The sequence below is a fragment of the Rutidosis leptorrhynchoides genome, chromosome 4, assembly GCF_046630445.1.
Source record: "Rutidosis leptorrhynchoides isolate AG116_Rl617_1_P2 chromosome 4, CSIRO_AGI_Rlap_v1, whole genome shotgun sequence".
NCBI lineage: Eukaryota > Viridiplantae > Streptophyta > Magnoliopsida > Asterales > Asteraceae > Rutidosis > Rutidosis leptorrhynchoides.
The window spans coordinates 593835801-593856641 of record NC_092336.1 but is presented as its reverse complement, the minus strand read 5'-3'; the positions used below and the strand labels follow the sequence as shown (position 1 = coordinate 593856641).

General features: G+C 36.0%; 3 protein-coding genes across 3 annotated transcripts; 1 reads left to right on the top strand and 2 right to left on the bottom strand.

Moving 5' to 3' along the window:
- Positions 1-10730: 10730 nt before the first annotated feature.
- Positions 10731-11352, bottom strand: LOC139845626 (small ribosomal subunit protein uS17c). The gene has a single exon (XM_071835889.1). The coding sequence runs from the start codon at positions 11313-11315 to the stop codon at positions 10863-10865; it is 453 nt and encodes a 150-aa protein (XP_071691990.1). The 5' UTR covers positions 11316-11352; the 3' UTR covers positions 10731-10862.
- A 1742-nt stretch (positions 11353-13094) lies between these two features.
- LOC139845625 (photosystem I reaction center subunit VI, chloroplastic-like) lies at positions 13095-14524 on the top strand. Its single transcript, XM_071835888.1, has 3 exons — positions 13095-13287; positions 13963-14089; positions 14230-14524. Exons 1-3 carry the CDS (start codon positions 13163-13165, stop codon positions 14407-14409), a joined length of 432 nt encoding a protein of 143 aa, XP_071691989.1. The 5' UTR covers positions 13095-13162; the 3' UTR covers positions 14410-14524.
- A 71-nt stretch (positions 14525-14595) lies between these two features.
- On the bottom strand, positions 14596-17031 carry LOC139842926 (rop guanine nucleotide exchange factor 12-like). The gene is made up of 6 exons (XM_071833025.1): positions 16821-17031; positions 16547-16698; positions 16323-16397; positions 15685-15954; positions 14931-15251; positions 14596-14757 (listed from the first exon to the last, which is right to left on the bottom strand). The coding sequence occupies exons 1-6, from the start codon at positions 17029-17031 to the stop codon at positions 14596-14598; spliced, it is 1191 nt and encodes a 396-aa protein (XP_071689126.1).
- Between the last annotated feature and the right edge of the window lie 3810 nt (positions 17032-20841).

Sequence of the window (20841 nt, the reverse complement as noted above, 5' to 3'; positions counted from 1 at the left end):
ACGTAGGTCCCATTACATGGTCATAAGTCTTTAAGACAACGTTTGACCAAAATATGTCGCATTCATTTCAATGTAAAAGGGTGTTTCAAGTTTACAAAAAGAAGTTCGAAGGCTAGTTACATTACAATGTTAAACGTACAATTGAAACCTATGCGACACAATTTAAAAGTGGCCAAAAAGATGCTCCAAATATGCATGTATACTCGACATCCAAGCAAGTATCAAAAGAGTGCGGAAGCATGTATCACTTAAGCATTCAAAACCTGAGAAAAACATAGAGGAATCTGTCAACGAAAACGTTGGTGAAATCATAGGTTTAGTAAATGAGTATGTAAGTAAAATAAGTTGAACCACAAGTTATAGTATAAGTCGATTTTCCGAATCGTTTGAATTCCATAAGTATTGTTGTTTACCGAGCACCCAATTATCAAAGCTTAACCGTATCATTTACCTCAGCATAAAAGTGTTAGAACATACACCGTACCAGAATATATTTCATTCGCTTAACGGTAGCGAACCGTCCGAATGAGGGTTAGTCAAACCCGTATGGATCCACACAACATAGTCTCGCTTACACCATCTGATGTAATTAATGATAATTGAATTGAGGATTTTCGTTCAAACCCGTCCGTATCTTTGTATTCACAATTTTGTTCAATGTATAAAAGTATGAAAAATATATATACGTGTGAAATGTATATAAGTACGTAATGTATGTGTTTCTCAGCCCACGATTTAAAAGTATAAAAGTTGTTGAAAAGTGGGACTATGATCTCACCTCGAGTGCACGAGTATAAAAGTACTTCACAAAGTAAACGTGTGCATGAAAGTTGTTTAGCCTTGACCTAAACAAGTAAGTTGTATCAATTAACCGGTTACGACACAAGGTTGGGGAAATGTGTTCAATTAGTCCTATGGCTCGTTACGACTCGAAAAGTATAGCATGTGAATCACGTTGTCAAGTTTCATGCAAGAATCAAGTATAAAATAAAGACTAGAACGATTGCATAAGTGTTTAGTTAAGTTTGACTAAAAGTCAAACTTGGTCAAAGTCAAAGTCAACGGGGTCGGGTCGGGTATCCGACAATTTTTCTAAGTTATATAATCATATATGAGCATGTTGGCCAAGTTTCATGTTAATCGGAGGTCCGTAGCATATCAAACATTTTACGTCAAATGACCAAGCAAAACAGCCCATTTTAGTGTATCAGGACGGTGTCCCAAAATCAGGACGGTGTCCCAATATGAAGAGTGGGACGGCGTCCCAAAATCAGGACGGCGTCCCAAATTGAAGAGTGGGACGGCGTCCCAAAAATCAGGACGGCGTCCCAATGGGCATTCAGGTCCTGTTTGCAGAAAAACACAAGTGCACGACCCAAACTTCAAACAATCACAATTTATGATCCGCAAACAATTAGAACATGTATTTTATATCACCGGAAAGCTCTTTCGACAAGGAACACAACTAAGCACTTTTCATCAAGCAAAAACATCATATACAATAACCGAAATCCCGTCAAGTGATCAATAGAGGTTTATTTTCAAGTTTCAAGTTCATCAATTGCAATTTAAGTTTCGGGAATCCAATTTATACATATGATATGCCGTTTTGAAGGTAATGAAACATGTAATACAACTAAACACTTATAAATAACATTAACAAGCATTCAACGCATCAAAAGTTCGTTTTAAGAGTTGTCAAACCCTAACCAAAACCTCAAAATCACTAATCATGTTAATGTAAGGTTTTCATGTCAATCAACACACCAAAACGAAGCTATTGAAGTAACTAACACTTTGAACACACAAACATTAACATCTAAACACATTTCATCATCCAAAATCAAAGATTAAGCATACACTTTTCATTTTCAAGCTAGTTACACCAAAACATCAAGATCGAGCATACAAATCATATATTCATGTTATACACGAGCCATAGACACTAACTAACAACATATCAAGTCAAAAATATGAATTTGAGAAATCTAGAGTTTTAGAAATGTTACCCAAAATCGGTGTAGTTAGTATCAAATCGTAGAGGATGACGAGAGGATTAAGAATATGTAGTCGGATTTGTTGTGAGCTTCTAAGATCAAAATTAGATGATGAATTTTGTGTTTGTGTTCTTGAGAGAAAAGGAAGAAAGAAAAAGAGGAAGAAGATGGCGAAATGAAGTGTGTGGTGGTGAGGAGTCACTAGTTAGCCAAGTTTACCCGAGTGGCGAGATTAGTCCCTCAAGTTTGTTGTCGGGTGCGGGAAATAACCAAACGAATATTTTTAAAACGCAAGTTAACGAGAGATGTTATAATCGAGTAACGGGATTATCATGAACACTAGTTAACGAAGTGCACGAGTATAGGTGACGAGGGATGTTATTTAAAAAAAAAAAGACGGTGTTAAAATAATTTAACGCAAAAACGCGGGATGTTACATTATCCACGCCTTAAAAGAAATTTCGTCCCGAAATTTAGTTGGAGGTAATAGTCGATGTATCTTCCTTGAGACCTTGCATTGTCAATGCTATGAATAAGTGAAGATACGTCCTTGGGCATTCCCACGAATTTGGACAGTCGGGGTTTTATGTTGTATTAAGGCTTGGTTTTACGATCCACAATTTCAACCAGTTTCCCATGAAGGGGAGTTTGCCATCAATAGTAAGTTTATCTAGGAGAGTAGCACGTTCCTGTTCCGTAGGACACGCCTCTAAGTTTGTTGCATGGAACGTAGGGTAAACGGAAACTTAATTGAGTCGAAAGTTCTAAACGGTAGGAGCGGTTCCAATACGCCCCGAGGTTTCAAAAGGATTAATATATCGCGATTTTAACTTTCCCTGATTCCCGAAATGGATTACACCTTCCCAAGGTGCGAGTCCTCAATATTACACGGTTACTGGCTTAGGATTCGAGAGGTTTACGTCGAATATCGGTATAGCCCTTTTGGCGACTACGAGTCGTCTTGAGTCCTTCTCGGACTTGTACGATCTCAACTGTTATTTCTTGAATGAGTTCGGATCCGGTGATTTGCTTGCCACATGCTTTGGTCCAACGAATAGGGGTATGACATTTGCGGTCATATAGGGTTTCGGAAGTGCGGCGTTAATACACGAATGGTAACTGTTGTGTGAGAGGAGACAACTAAAGGCAACAATACATGTTTGTAACATGTCTTTCCAAGATGTGAAACGTACGTTTGTTTGGTCCGTTGGTTGTGGATGATACATGGTACTCATGTTTAAACGTGTCTCTAAGGCTTCTTGTAACACTAGAAGTGAAACGAGTATTGTGATCCGAGATAGTCGACAATGGTACACCGTGTTGGAATAGAATTAAGATATGTTTGAACAAGCTAGTTAGGGTTTGAAAACGTTCGTTGGAACAAGTTCCTTACAGGCTACAGAGAACATTTTTTTTTTCAGGGCTATTCACCCTCGTGGTGAATACTAGTAATACATGATGAGTCTCTCTCTCCATTGAGAAAGTATATAAAAGGTTTCCTTATACGAAAGTACAAGCAAAAGGACAGGAGTGGAATGAGAACTCAGAATAGGATGAGCTCACATCCTGAGGTAGCCATATCGCGCATCTAGTGGTCAAATGTTGAGACCTGGTGGGAAAACGAGATAGAACACATAGTTGTATAGTTCGGGGTTGAGTAGTAGTTGTCCGTATCAGGAGCATGAGGACGATAAGTCAAAGAGAAAGGAAGTATCCTTGGATTGGGTGTTATCTTGGGTCCCAGTAATATCAGACGGTCATAGTGAAATAACAGTGTTATGTAACGTGGTACGTGGTGATGAGAAGATTGATCGGATCCATAATTAAGTATTCCAATCGTTCGTGCAAAAATAACGAATTTCAATTACGTCGATTTTGAGTCGAGAGAGTATGCCTTTCGGCGTTCAAGTAGAAATATTTCCATATTTAAGTTCCATCTGGCGCTATACGAATTTAGCTAGTAATGTTGGTGTGAAAAATCACGCTTAAGGTCCGGGCACGGAGAGGTTTAAATTTCCAACTTAATGAGTTATCGAGGGTAAAGGACGAGCATCACGAGAAAAAGTCGGAAATGAACTTTCGGTAAGGATCTAAGATTTTACGAACACAAGTCAGAGTTGTGAGGGTTTCCCGATTACGTGTGGCTTCGATTGCGAGATTTATTGTAATACCCTGACCACTAACAACATGGTCTAGAAATTGGACTTTGTTTAACCAAAGTTCACACTTGGAGATTTTGGTATAGAGTTGCTCTTTCCTCAAGAGTTCGAGCGTAAGACAAAGATGTTGTTCGTTTTCTTCTTTGCTTGAATTGAATAGGTTAGAACATCACATATGAATATGATGACAGATCTGTCTACCCATCAGGCCCATCAGGCCCATGAATACGGAGGAAGCCTTTGTTAAACTGAACGACACTATAAGAAATTCATAACTATCGTAACGAATTTTGAAAACCATTTTGGAGATAACCGGAATGGGGGTCGATTTTGGAATACACACGGAATTATTGTGATTGATCAAGAGGTCATCGGTACGGGAAAGAGAATATCGGTTCTTAACCGAAAATTATTTAGTTCATGATAATCTATACACATGTAAGGGATCATTTTCTTCTTAACGAATAGGTTTTGAGTCCCCTAGTTCTATAGGTGTCAAGTCAAAATTCAAATTCTCCACCCAAAAAGTTTAACGTAATAGTTTTCCGTCGGTCACCTGCATGGCATAGGTAGTGTCTGGGGGATATGGTGGTGTGCAAAGAGTACGAGTCAAGGCCTTGGTTATAAAACGTCTAACGGTACCCGAATTGAATGAACATGAAATATAAGGTTGTTGAGAAGAAACGTACCCGTGACTAGTTGTCATCTCGGGCTCCCTCGGTGTTAATGTTGAAATTTCGGCCGCGTGCATTGGGGTTGGTCTCCTTCTCTGGGCACGCATTTTTAAAATGACCCGGTTGGCCACATTCGAAACAAACGCCCGACCGGTGTGCATTGGGCGCCTTTTGGGCGACGGGGGCGACGCTCCTACAATCGTTGGCCGTATGACCACTTCCTTGGCACCGGTGGCAAGTTAACTTACCACATTCACCATAATGACGGTTGCGGCATTTGTTGCAAAATGGTTTGCTACATTCGCCATAATGATGTTTGTGGCACTTGTTGCAAGATGGTAGACTTCCGGCATAGCCCTTCTTGTCGTTGGAGGTGAAAGGCTTCTTGGCGGGGTTGTTGTTGTAGTTGCTCAATTCGGGGGCTTCCCATTTTCTTTTGTTGCCACCCGACTTATCCTCGGCTTTATATGCCGACACCTCAATTTCGTCCACCGTTTCGATCAATTGGCGGGCCATATTCAAAGCCTCTTGGTGATTAGCGGGTTTGGATGACATTACTCCTTGTTTGATGCTCTTAGGAAGACCATCCATGTACAGCTCAACCCTTAGAGACTCGGTACTCACGAGATTTGGGCACATCAAGGCTAGCTCAGAAAATCGTTGATTATAGGCCTTTAGGTCATTCCCGACCGCTTTTAAAGTTCTTAGCTCGTGTTCAAGCTTGCGGGTCTCTTCGCGCGGGAAGTATTCGGTGATCATCTTTCCTCTTAAGTCGACCCAAGAGAGAGCGTGGGCTTCGTGGATACCCACCGATTGTACATACGTATTCCACCATGTGAGAGCGATACCGGCGAAGGTGTGAGTGGAAAATCTGACCTTGTCTTGGTCCCGACAACCGCTTATGCTAAAGACGGCTTCTGTTTGCTCAAACCATCGGGTGAGCACGACCGGTCCCCCGGTTCCATCAAAAGTGTGAGGTTTGCACCCCATGAAGTTCTTATAGGAGCACCCTTCGTTTGAATTACCGGCTCCATTGTTGTTGTTGTTATGATTGTTGTTATTGTTATTGTTGTTGGAAGAGTGACCGGCCATGGCCGCATCCACGGCGGTGGCTATCATTCGTTGTATAGCTTGTTCGGGAGTTTCGGGAGGAGCGCGTCGACGAGCCATTGTTCCTTCAAAACACAAGAATATCGTTGGTTAGTATTCTCAATAATACTAACCGTGATATGGAATAAGGATAGAGAGACAATTTTTGCTTGACTCGCCTTAAATTCTTTATGTCATAACGTCAGAACGTCCATGTGAATCACCGTAATATAATCCCGGAAATTATATTACCCTGATTTACATGTGCATTTAACATTACATCATAAGGTCAAGGTGGCGCGTCAACAAAATTTATCAACGTAAGATCAAGATCGAATACGAGTTAGATATGATGGAAGAGTTCGAGTATAATGCACAAATAGTCAAGTAATTCCTACTCCAGTCTATATGCCGGTTGTAGTCTAGATTCACCTATGTACCCTATGACTCGGGGTGGACACAAATGAACTCTAAATCCCTACAACCAATGCTCTGATACCACTTGTAGCGACCCCGACAAATCGTCAAGTGACGGCGTCGACTACGTAGGTCCCATTACATGGTCATAAGTCTTTAAGACAACGTTTGACCAAAATATGTCGCATTCATTTCAATGTAAAAGGGTGTTTCAAGTTTACAAAAAGAAGTTCGAAGGCTAGTTACATTACAATGTTAAACGTACAATTGAAACCTATGCGACACAATTTAAAAGTGGCCAAAAAGATGCTCCAAATATGCATGTATACTCGACATCCAAGCAAGTATCAAAAGAGTGCGGAAGCATGTATCACTTAAGCATTCAAAACCTGAGAAAAACATAGAGGAATCTGTCAACGAAAACATTGGTGAAATCATAGGTTTAGTAAATGAGTATGTAAGTAAAATAAGTTGAACCACAAGTTATAGTATAAGTCGATTTTCCGAATCGTTTGAATTCCATAAGTATTGTTGTTTACCGAGCACCCAATTATCAAAGCTTAACCGTATCATTTACCTCAGCATAAAAGTGTTAGAACATACACCATACCAGAATATATTTCATTCGCTTAACGGTAGCGAACCGTCCGAATGAGGGTTAGTCAAACCCGTATGGATCCACACAACATAGTCTCGCTTACACCATCTGATGTAATTAATGATAATTGAATTGAGGATTTTCGTTCAAACCCGTCCGTATCTTTGTATTCACAATTTTGTTCAATGTATAAAAGTATGAAAAATATATATACGTGTGAAATGTATATAAGTACGTAATGTATGTGTTTCTCAGCCCACGATTTAAAAGTATAAAAGTTATTGAAAAGTGGGACTATGATCTCACCTCGAGTGCACGAGTATAAAAGTACTTCACAAAGTAAACGTGTGCATGAAAGTTGCTTAGCCTTGACCTAAACAAGTAAGTTGTATCAATTAACCGGTTACGACACAAGGTCGGGGAAATGTGTTCAATTAGTCCTATGGCTCGTTACGACTCGAAAAGTATAGCATGTGAATCACGTTGTCAAGTTTCATGCAAGAATCAAGTATAAAATAAAGACTAGAACGATTGCATAAGTGTTTAGTTAAGTTTGACTAAAAGTCAAACTTGGTCAAAGTCAAAGTCAACGGGGTCGGGTCGGGTATCCGACAATTTTTCTAAGTTATATAATCATATATGAGCATGTTGGCCAAGTTTCATGTTAATCGGAGGTCCGTAGCATATCAAACATTTTACGTCAAATGACCAAGCAAAACAGCCCATTTTAGTGTATCAGGACGGTGTCCCAAAATCAGGACGGTGTCCCAATATGAAGAGTGGGACGGCGTCCCAAAATCAGGACGGCGTCCCAAATTGAAGAGTGGGACGGCGTCCCAAAAATCAGGACGGCGTCCCAATGGGCATTCAGGTCCTGTTTGCAGAAAAACACAAGTGCACGACCCAAACTTCAAACAATCACAATTTATGATCCGCAAACAATTAGAACATGTATTTTATATCACCGGAAAGCTCTTTCGACAAGGAACGCAACTAAGCACTTTTCATCAAGCAAAAACATCATATACAATAACCGAAATCCCGTCAAGTGATCAATAGAGGTTTATTTTCAAGTTTCAAGTTCATCAATTGCAATTTAAGTTTCGGGAATCCAATTTATACATATGATATGCCGTTTTGAAGGTAATGAAACATGTAATACAACTAAACACTTATAAATAACATTAACAAGCATTCAACGCATCAAAAGTTCGTTTTAAGAGTTGTCAAACCCTAACCAAAACCTCAAAATCACTAATCATGTTAATGTAAGGTTTTCATGTCAATCAACACACCAAAACGAAGCTATTGAAGTAACTAACACTTTGAACACACAAACATTAACATCTAAACACATTTCATCATCCAAAATCAAAGATTAAGCATACACTTTTCATTTTCAAGCTAGTTACACCAAAACATCAAGATCGAGCATACAAATCATATATTCATGTTATACACGAGCCATAGACACTAACTAACAACATATCAAGTCAAAAATATGAATTTGAGAAATCTAGAGTTTTAGAAATGTTACCCAAAATCGGTGTAGTTAGTATCAAATCGTAGAGGATGACGAGAGGATTAAGAATATGTAGTCGGATTTGTTGTGAGCTTCTAAGATCAAAATTAGATGATGAATTTTGTGTTTGTGTTCTTGAGAGAAAAGGAAGAAAGAAAAAGAGGAAGAAGATGGTGAAATGAAGTGTGTGGTGGTGAGGAGTCACTAGTTAGCCAAGTTTACCCGAGTGGCGAGATTAGTCCCTCAAGTTTGTTGTCGAGTGCGGGAAATAACCAAACGAATATTTTTAAAACGCAAGTTAACGAGAGATGTTATAATCGAGTAACGGGATTATCATGAACACTAGTTAACGAAGTGCACGAGTATAGGTGACGAGGGATGTTATTTAAAAAAAAAAAAAAGACGGTGTTAAAATAATTTAACGCAAAAACGCGGGATGTTACAAAATTGATGACGTAGGGTTTGGCCCAATTAGGGTCTACGCAATTAACTTGGGCCCCAAGTCAAGTAACCCTAATTCCCATCTATAAATATGGGGCAAAACCTACATCAAGTTCACACGCTCCCAATCGCATACACCCTCATGCGGTCATTCAATCTCGCCTCTCACTCTCTCAATGAAAGCACGCGGCAGTCATAGCCGGATCTTCTCCACGATCGTCTTCACGATCGCAACACTAGGGTTTTTACCTACGGGTCTTGTAGGGTTTTTTCTCCCTTTGCCGTCGATAGGGTCCGACTATCGACCGGCGGGCAATTCGTTGGCCACCCTCCCGAGATCATCATCTCGGGTACGGGTTATTCACGGTAACCGGACCGGAGATCAACGACGTTGACGCCTAAAAAAACCCTTTCGCATTGATGTTCGTGTGTAGGTCCTCCCTTGGAAAAAATATGCATGAACGATTGGCGCCCACCGTGGGGCACGATGCATTATGTCTCGTGTTTCTACCGTCTGTCGTTCGGTTTGAGAAGGTTTGTCTTTTCTTATTGAGCTTTTAATTCGTTATATGCGGTTTAAGTACATGAATATTTAGCGCAGATGTTCGCGCGCTTGCGCAACTGTCCACACGCTTTTGTCCAGGTTACGCACGCTTTGCGCACAGTTGTCCGCGACTTTAGACGCAATTTTCATGCGGTTTTACGCATGCTAGTTCATGCGGTTTCCCACGCATTCTGCATGCGATTTTTTGCGCATATGTTCGCGGGTTTACGCACAGTTGTTTGCGCAGGCTCCTGTGAACTTATTTTCCATAGCATAATGAGAAGTTCGATACGATACTTAACAAAAATATCATACCGAACTTGGGGGACTTGATGACGTAGGGTTTGGCCCAATAGGGTCTACGCAATTAACTTGGGCCCCAAGTCAAGTAACCCTAATTCCCATCTATAAATACGGGGCAAAACCTACATCAAGTTCACACGCTCCCAATCGCATACACCCTCATGCGGTCATTCAATCTCGCCTCTCACTCTCTCAATGAAAGCACGCGGCAGTCATAGCCGGATCTTCTCCACGATCGTCTTCACGATCGCAACACTAGGGTTTTTACCTACGGGTCTTGTAGGGTTTTTTCTCCCTTTGCCGTCGATAGGGTCCGACTATCGACCGGCGGGCAATTCGTTGGCCACCCTCCCGAGATCATCATCTCGGGTACGGGTTATTCACGGTAACCGGACCGGAGATCAACGACGTTGACGCCTAAAAAAACCCTTTCGCATTGATGTTCGTGTGTAGGTCTTCCCTTGGAAAAAATATGCATGGACACAAATCAAGATTGTGTTGAAAACTACCATTTGGATAGTGCCATAACATTTATTCCTTCACGCCAAGATTAGGCAAAATCCAACTCAAAAGTTTTAAATTCAAGAATTCACCAATTTGAGGTAGAGGAAAATGGAAATGCTAAGTGTTATTGTTTAAACGGAATGGATACATTGATGAATCCATACCTGAATTTCGCTAAGTGTTAGTGTTCATGTATGATCTACTACAACATTTGTTAAATCAACTACGTTCATAATCATCATTTTACCAAGGATTGAACTTTTGGCCGATTAATCTGTAAGATCTAACTCACCGCCACACAAACCCGAATCCATTAACGCTACCTAAGATTGAAGTTATTGCAAATAAAGGGATTCAAACTTGATACATTTAATCATCTTTATGACACTTAAACACCTCACATTCAAAATCCATCAAACCAAAATTAACCTTCTTTGAGGCATTTAATCAAACACCTCACGTTCAAATCCATCAAACCAAAATAAGCAGTAAAGGTGTTTCATTTGATCAAACAGAAATTCGTACACATCACAATTAAGCAAAACAATACAACCTCTTATAACATAACACTTCATTTCAAGTAATAAAATCACAAAGATTACAATAAATCAAACCTAAAGTTGCTCAGTAGCAGCATCAGATACCAACGGAATCCCAAGCTCTTCATTTGTCAGTTTCTTGCTATTCCGTTTAGGTACCGGAATAGCAACAAACGTTTTCTTCTTACTAATCGGTTTGCATTTTTCAAGCTGAACCAAATCCCCAACTTCAAATTGATTTTCAGGGTCATGTGCTTGAAACTTCTTCTTCTTCCTTACTCTACGTTTGTACTTAGGATGAGGCGCCAAACGAGTAACTTCAACGTTAACGGTCTTATCGTTTGTGGTGCAAATTACACGGCCTTGAAGTGATCTCATTGCGCGAATTGGTTGGAGGTGAGTGGGACGGTTATGGTGGTTGTTGACGGCGGCGGTCTGTTTGATAGTGGTGGTGCCATGGAGGAAAGGGGTGGTTAGATTTAGGGTTTTGAATTGGGAAATTGGGAGTTGAAATTGAAGGAGAGACATTGTTATCTGGATAAGAAAATGTAGATGAAGATTGTAATATGTATTTTCAAGGATTGGGTTTTTGTGTTCCGGTGATTGGTAGTCTATTTTTTGTTATCGTGGTTGTTCGTGTGAGATTTCGCCACGTAAGCACGTACTTCTTGATGGCCGTTAATTACTTATTTTAGAATGGTATTTAAATTAATTTTTATTTTATTTAAAGATTTTTTTTTTTAACAGGGATCACCGAGGGGACTAAACCACCCATTGCGATCATCTCTCGTTTCGACTATGCCTATGCAGCGATAATAAGCCCGCCCATATCGCTGCCTGGGAGGAAACCTTGAAACCGATCCAAGGGCACGGCCAAGGTAAACCCCCCCCCCAAACGATATGGGAAAGGTGTCATGGATGGATACTTCATGGCAGGGATGAAATTGTGTTTTTAATATGTAGCCAACGGGGGTCGAACTCTTGACCTCCCCTAAAGGAGGCAGGACACCAACTGCTAGACCACATCACAACTTCATTTAAAGATATTAGTCCAGTGTGAAACATTAAGGTTTGGTAGTTTTTTTTTTTTTTTTTGGGTAAAGGGAATTATACCCGGTGAATATTATTAAATCTCAAAGGATATTACAATACAAAGCGGAAACAAAAGCTGTGAGTCCAACTGAAACTCACAGTAACTAGCCAGGAAAAGATGCCACACACCACAACGAGAGTGGAAGTCGACCAAGCAAGCTAGAGTTATGAAAGATTCCTGGAAAATTCCTTAAGGTTTGGTAGTTTGTTTTTGGTGTAAACTTAGTTGGCCTTTTAGCGCTGCGTGGTGAGTGGTGACGGGTTCAACCGGTTACGGTTTTCAGAGTTGGTTTGTATGGTTTTTATCATCGCGGCATGAACTTTATTGATTTTTTTGTTGGTGATTCCGCATTTTTTACCTATTGTCAGCGTTTTCTCAAGTGTCCAACTCGGTGATTTTATCCCATTATCGCTGCTCTCCTTCTTAACGGTACTTACTTTTGAGCTTAATTCGTGGTGTTTGTTTTGATATTTTGGTGGTTTGACGGTGTTTCAAGGATGGGTTGGCATCTACAGTTTGTGTTTTTACACCCAGTGGGGTATCTCATTTTAACGTTTCCCTCTTTTCGGTTTTGACATATCCGTAATGGAAGTTTAATGTTTTTTTAGTGTATTTGGTTGATTCCTTGATCATGTCTTAGTTGTGGTTTGCGTTGGTGATAGCTGGTTTGGGTTAGCCCTCGTCGGTGCTGGGTTGTTCGGTTTGGTGGTGTTGAAAAGTAGGATTTTAGATTGTTGTGTTTAACTTGTATGATTTGTTCAATATGGTTTGTTCAATAGAAGTAATCGATCGAGACGATGTTGTATTGTTTGTTCATAGGTTTGGCTTGTGTATATTAGTGCGTTAGTTCAATAATGATGGTTTGTAATAGGATCGAGCACATTTGTAGTTATAAAGTTAGTAAGATTTTTCATTCAGACGTGAGTATGAAATAATAGAATCACAATTATTAGAATGTAATCATACCTCTGAAATAATTATACATTGTAATTGTAATTCAGTAATTCTAATGTAATCAAGTTGAAAAATCAACATGAGGAGCTAGATAGCCTTATCTATTTTGAACCAATCCCATCTCCTAAATGAGTGAATACCATATCTTTGCTTACAAATCAAATATCCACATGGCATGCTATCATCCATGCAACTAAATCATATGACCCCACCACACTATCATGTATTTCTTCTCCTTCATTCTATATACTCTCCTTCATCAACATTTTGATTCACAATAGCAATAATAATAATCACATATTTATTATAACCAAAGTTTGTTGCAGCAATGGCATCTCTTGCAACTTTCACACCAACCATCACCACCATTAAGGGACTCAGTGGCAGTTCCCTCACTGGAACCAAGCTCAACCTCAGGCCTTCTTGCCAAGCTCTCAAACCCAACAAATTCAGGTACTATATCACACTTTAATTTCTTTAAAGGATAAAATAAATAACACAAAAAAAGTACCCAGCTTGAATAATTTTTTTTTTAGTTCGGCTACTTGGTTTCTATTATATTCAGTTTGAGGTATCTAATAAGTTATTTTCCTTGCCATTAGATCAAATATTTTTCTAACGACTGCCCTATTGTTAATGTGCATAGACATATTGTACGTCTGAATAACCGCTACCAAATACTCGTAAATCAAATACGCCGCTATGTACAATACATGGTATGCATACTAAGGATGACTATAAGGGCAGTCATTAGTAGAATCCTTAGATCACAAGGAATTCTTAGGCCCCGTTTGGCTCACGAAATCCAATGGGATTCTGGAGGAATTGGAATTGAATTTAGACACGATGCGTGTCTAAATTCAATTCAAATTCCGCCGGAATCCAAGGAATCCTATTGGAATCCTATTGGATTCCGCGAGCCAAATGGGGCGTTAATTTTTTAAAGCATCACAACACCAAGAAGTGTTTATTTGACAATTGTAGGATTACATTTTTTCTTGTCATACCATCACTCTTTGTATCATCTTGGGTACAATAAATGTGCCCTAAAATATCTTACATTAATTCAAAATCCGATGAATTAATGTATTTTCTACGCCATTTACCCTTTTAAATTCTGTTATACAGGGCTGGAGCTGTGGTGGCTAAATATGGTGATAAAAGTGTATACTTTGATTTAGAAGATTTGGGTAACACTACTGGTGAATGGGATGTTTATGGTTCTGATGCTCCTTCACCTTACAACCCTCTTCAGGTATACATAACCACACATCCAAAGTTTGCGAATATTCAAAATATTGTATATGGACTTTTTTTTTACATTGATGTATTTTACACTATGGTATGGTATGGTATAATCTCTAATGGTGTCCATTTGTATACACTTGATTGCAGAGCAAGTTTTTCGAGACATTCGCCGCACCATTTACCAAGAGAGGGCTGCTACTCAAGTTCTTGTTACTAGGAGGTGGTTCTGCCCTTGCTTACGTCAGTGCCAACGCAACAGGAGACCAGCTACCGATTGTCAAGGGCCCACAACAGAAACCTAAGCTTGGTCCACGTGGCAAAATCTAATCTGATCATATCAACAACATGAACAGATAATTAATTACTTTAGTACGTTTGAAATGTATCTTTGCCACAATTTGTAAGTACTATGGTTGGTTCCAACTCAAGACTTATTGTTATAGTATTGGTGTTACTTCTTTCAAAAATTTGATGTGTTATAAGTACAAATTCATGCTTACTACGAAACTCAAACTAACCTAATGAATCTTTAAGAGAGTTCATTTTCAAACTCCGTGAAGACGGACTTTGTGTAATAGCATCTGCGTGTTGTACATCTTCTATACGTGATAATACTTTATGAGCCAAACTTTCAAGAATTCTTGAATAGCTTTCAAGAATAGCAAGTCCAACATCCTGTACAATCAAGAAAGTAACAAAAGCAAGAAACTTTATTATTCTTTTAGTGATTTTTAGACTAATTTCTTGATTGCAAATATGGGTAAGGAAAAATTCTTAAACTTTAGTATTCTTTTAGTGATCTTTAGACTAATTTCTTGATTACAATATGGGTAAGAGAAAATTCTTACTCGGTTATGTTCGATTTTGCTGATTTCTAGTGTAGTTTGAGGAATGCCAGGGTAACGTTGTTTAAGTATAAGTAAAATCGTTTGTGCTCTATCTCCAAATAGTTCTCTCTTCTCCAAACTCACACCTGAACCCCATCCAGACCGTCCATCTTTAGCAGTAATCTTTCGTTTCCATATAACGTCAGACGCCTCAATTCTACTTTTGAGGTCAACAATTTTATGATCTGTAGTCAAATCTATAGCAGAAAGGAAGCTATCTGGATCAAAATGCTCATCAGTAATACTTTTGTATATATTGTCTCCCAAACTTGCACGCCCGTTCTGCATAATCCACGAGGAAACATACACCATCAAGATTTAACCTTTTTTTAAAAAGGTGGCAAATTTTGCGGGTCTGAGTTATGGGCTGGGATTGAAACAATTTTTTCTGTACGGGTCAGGTAGACTTACAAACTTATTTTGTATATTTTTCAGATAAAGTAATATGTTAATCATGCTTAGAAAGTAATGTTATTACAATAATACAATGTAGGAGGTTGTCTGCATTTGAATGTAGACTGTCAGGGATGTTTAACCCATTTAACCAATCGACCCGTTCCAAATTTTATTTACCCATTTTACTCATGACATATAAAATACTACCCAAATTGGCCCATTCATAAGTAAATGGCTTGAAACTGCCACCTCTAGTTTTTATCAATGTGCAACATATTTACTATAATTTTTTCATATTTCAGTATAAATTATTAGTTACCTTTGGAAGAGTTTCAGTATAGCTTTCTGGGACCTCCATCTCCATAAGAATCTGGGCATTAATAGCGAGGGCCGCTTTGAGCACTTGGTGAACAGAGTCTTTCTGAAACTGCAACCATTTTCTTGTAGCGTCTGATAAACCATCAGGAGGTACCTTTGGAGTCGGTAACCACCATTTATCCTCTTCCCTCTTTTTCATACTTTTTGCTTCATTGTCATTTTTAGATGCATACGTAAACTCGTGATCACCTTCGAAGTTATCTAGACATTCCTGTCCACCATCACAATATTATTATTATTATTGCATATATAATGTAAAAAGTATCACTGATGTGGCAAAACTGGTAGGTTCAAACAAGCCGGGTCACTTTTGACAACATATATGTTATGTTCATAATAAATTAATCTCTTGTATAATATTTGTGCGCTACATATATATGTATATGATTACATAAATAAACTAATATACAGAGAGTTAATAGGTTCTATGTACACCTTGGTGACTTTAAACCTTATAATTATATACCCTGTTCAACCTGGTACATTTTAGGTAATTAATTTGATTTTGCCCATTTGACCCCAACAGATATAAATTGTAACTACCACCTCTAAAAATCTCAGTTTTTGCCAAAATCTTACAATGAGCATCGCATCGAGCTTCCTTAATGCAGGAATGTTCATATGAAGGTCGCTTCGTTGCCTGGTAACCATAACCTGGTAAGCATTGACAACTTATTAAATGGTGGTATTAAATTCAACCCAAATCATAAATAATTTTTCCCTGTCCCATCTGTAATCAATAAATTATTCATATAATAGAAGTATAAATAATTACATAACTGGAGTAGAATGAAAATGGGTACCTCCATGTTTACACCATTAGTGTTTTGCTTTGAGGCTACAAATTCAACAATGTGATCGGTAACAGATAATAACAAATCCATTTCCCTTCTCCACCTTGCTTTTCTTTCTGGCGGCATCGGTTCTAATCGCGATTGTTCCCCAAAAACAGCAGCTAAATTCATTCAATATAAACCAAAAATTAGTTTTATACCTTAAATATTCTAAAATATAATCTATTGCAAAAGATTTTGTTTAAATTCATTGAATTCAGACTAAAAGCTAAATGAATTGTACCTGCTAAATTAGTGATGGCATTTGATAGAGCCAAAGCGGATGAAACGCCTTTTCCTCCGCCAGACATATCTTCACCTAAAAGCAATTTAGCAAACTTTTCCTTCATCATCTCCATGTATAAGCATTGGTTTTCATCAATGTTGTTTGTGGTGCCAACTTCATCACCTGATCCAGAATTCACATTTTCATCTTCCTCGGCTGCTCGAACCATTTTTAATTCGAGCAGCGAGGTTTATGCAATGAAATGAAGACAAAACGGTGAAGAGATTGAATATATTTTTTTTTCCTTTTTAATATTAGAAATTAGATTAATTTAGATGAAAAAAGAGGGAAGGAGATGCAACTCAAACAGGTTTTAGAAAGATAATTGCTGTAGGAAAATGATTTGATTTAGAGAAGCAAAAATGAAAATGATTGTGGTTTGCATGGAAGAATGAAAAAGGAAGTAAATTTTTGAAGGATAAATATGTACCACATTTATTTCGGATTTATGGCTGGAATTTCTTTCACTCAAAATTAAGTATAACTAGTAGACAATGCCCATGCGTTGCACGGGCAGGGGCGGTTTTATTTAGGGGCAAGCGGGGGCAGCCGCCCCCAGTGGATTTGCAATTTTTAATGTAAAAATTTTGGATTTTTCAACTTTGCTCCCGGTGGATTTTTTTTCTCCCTAAAACCTTCAGATTTTGCCCAAAAATTTCCAAATTTTACCTCAAAACCTTCAAATTTTGCGCACAAACCTTCAAATTTTGCCCCAAAACTTCCATAATTTGCCTAAAAACCTTCATTTTTTGCCCCAAAACCTCCATATTTTTCCCAAAAAAATTGCTACGGTTTTAAATCTTTTTTTTTGCCCCCAGTGAAAAAAAATCCTGGTACCGCCACTGTGCACGGGTTGTCCCTAAATTTCAAGATTTTGATAATAATTTTTTGAATGATTCCATCATCGAGTTGGCTAAAATCTTTGATGAGTACGTCATTGCAAATTCATGTAAAATCAATTAACAAACGTAAATAATCATATAAAATCTTGTGTAAACCATGATGTTGTCCTATACAAACTCATAGCTTTCGATAATAAAATGTATTTAGGTTATATATTTAATCAAACAACTTAAAACCGATATGTCACAAAATAAACAATAAACACCAAAGTAAACAAAAAAAAATCGTTTCTTCTATTAGAAAAATAGTTATCATCACATTGGTAAAATGTATGACTAATGTATTAAAATTCAAATGAACAAAAAATTATTAGCACAATAAACATAAATTAAATTTATCAAAGTTTACATACATTTAATTATAATGAACATACAATTTTTATTACGTTTTTGATAATATCAATTGTTTTGGATTATTTTACTTAGTTTAATATATAGCAATTGTCATGTACATATTCATTTGCGCATTACAATTTAGATTCAGGTGTTATTTATAGGTACACTTTATTATTGGACATATAATACATATAATACAATATGTAATCGTATAAAAATAAAAATCAACCACGAACAATTTTAACAATGTGTATAAAAAAGTTGTATCCCTCAAGGATAATTAAAATCAAGTGTTATCCATACAATATTAAGAAAAGACCACATATTTTTTAATGTGTCACTTTAACATTCTTTTTCATAATACTAACAATAATTAAAAACACAATTATAATGCAAGAATAAAGAAATATATATGGGAAAAAATCTTATATGCGCACAGACTCTATGTTATAAAGAATCAAGAACTCAAAATACATTTCTCATTAGGTATTTAGATGAAAAATTCAAAGTCGATAGAGATAAATGTATCATTTGTATGAGTAGATCATCATCATTATCATCAAAATCAAAAAAAATATAATAAGCTTTAAAAATTAGTGTGTTGAAATCAAAAATAATAATGTTTAAAGATTAAAAATTATTATTATGTATAAAATTATGAATCTTCAAGATTTTACTATAAGCAAACTCTATTTACTACTACTCAACTCACTATCTTAAAACTCAACTTTAAATTATTTTTATAACTTATAGTTACTATCTTGAGATAAATAAATGAATTTATTTATATTTACAAAATAAATGAATGTAAATAAATAAATGTAATTTCTTGCTTTCATCAATTAGAAAAATAAAGGAATATAGAGAATTACTCTTAACCATTATGTTAAGTGAATATATTTTACTTCGTACATTATTATTATTATTATTATTATTATTATTATTATTATTATTATTATTATTATTATTATTATAATTTATGTATACATAATGAGTAGTGCATAATTATTACATTTTCATTTTTTACTACTTTACTACATCATCACTTATCATTTCGTATATGATAATTAATCACAATTACAATAAGGATTCAATATTAAGTAATATATATATATATATATATATATATATATATATATATATATATATATATATATATATATATATATATATATATATTAACTAATTTATTACTTTTTATCTTTATTTATTATAAATAATTTCCCTTTATTACATTAAATCTAAAAAATAAAAGAATAATAAATAAACCTTATATTCTTTTGCAAGTCTTCTTGAACTATACCAAATTTTAATCACAATTCTAAATTATTTCTTTTTATAATAAAAAAATCAATAATAATAATTTTGTTCTTATTATCATAATATTAATATTTATATTGTTTATATATGTATATATATATATATATATATATATATATATATATATATATATATATATACACACACACACACATACACACAAATTAAACGATTGTTACATATTACGGAGTAATTACTTAACTAATATACAAATACAAAACAAATGCTAATAATATTATAATGAAATCTAAGAAAGTAAACTACATACATAATTATAAAATAACTTGTATAAAAAATATACATATATAAATGAACTCTAAATTACTATCATTATTGATAAACGATTACAAAAATTGAAGAAAAAAATTATATGAACCTCAATAACATCTTTATATATTGATATCGCAATATACATTCGATGTTATGTGATTGATGAAATTAACATAAAAAGAGCAAAACAACCTACAAAAATGATGATGATGATGGATTACATTTGAATATGTGAGTAATGTGAAGATGAGAATGAGTATTTATAGGAAAAAAACTGTAACATCTCATGAAAAATGAAAGGAATAGTAAGATGAGGTATTTAATTAAAGAAAAATGAAAAGTTTATAACTATTACTATTATTTAAGATATAACTTCAATAGGCTTAAAATTTATTTACCTTAGGTATTAAATTAGTTAACTTTTTAACTATTAGTTACTATTTACTATTTTAATGTTATTAAATGTTTGGTTAAAAGTTAATTTTTACCTCAAAATTTATACCATTTTACTATTATTTAATACATGAGTTAAATTATATTTATGAGTCTATGACTCAATTTTTAAGTGTATTAATAAAATAATAAAATAATAATAAAATAATAATAAAGATAAGATTATTAATTTTTACCATGTGGTTATGTGGTTAAGAGATTATATTGGGTAAAAAATTATAGTAATTAAGTTGGGTTAATGAACATATATATATATATATATATGTATGGGCATGATCAATGGGGAAGTAACCAATCGGGGGGAAGCAAAAAAAAATTCGTTTTTTTGGAATTTTTTTTTTCCGGCATCAAGATCACACGAATATATGAACATTTAGAAGAGACACTTCGTGATGAATGTTATTATTTAGGCGGGAAAACGATCGACAAAAATAACATTTAAGATAATATTGTTCGTGAAGAATATGAACGTGTTTTTTTCATGTTTTGTAAAGTAAAATTTAGCCCAATTTAGAGTTTAGGGTTTAGGGTTTGGTGTTTTGGGTTTATTCCATAAACCCAAAACACCAAACCATAAACCGTAAACCCTAAACTCTAAACCGTTCGTGTTAAAAACTCAATCTAAATCCTAAATCTAAACCCTAAATCTAAACCCTAAACCCTAAATTTCTAAACCCTAATATCTAAACCCTAATATC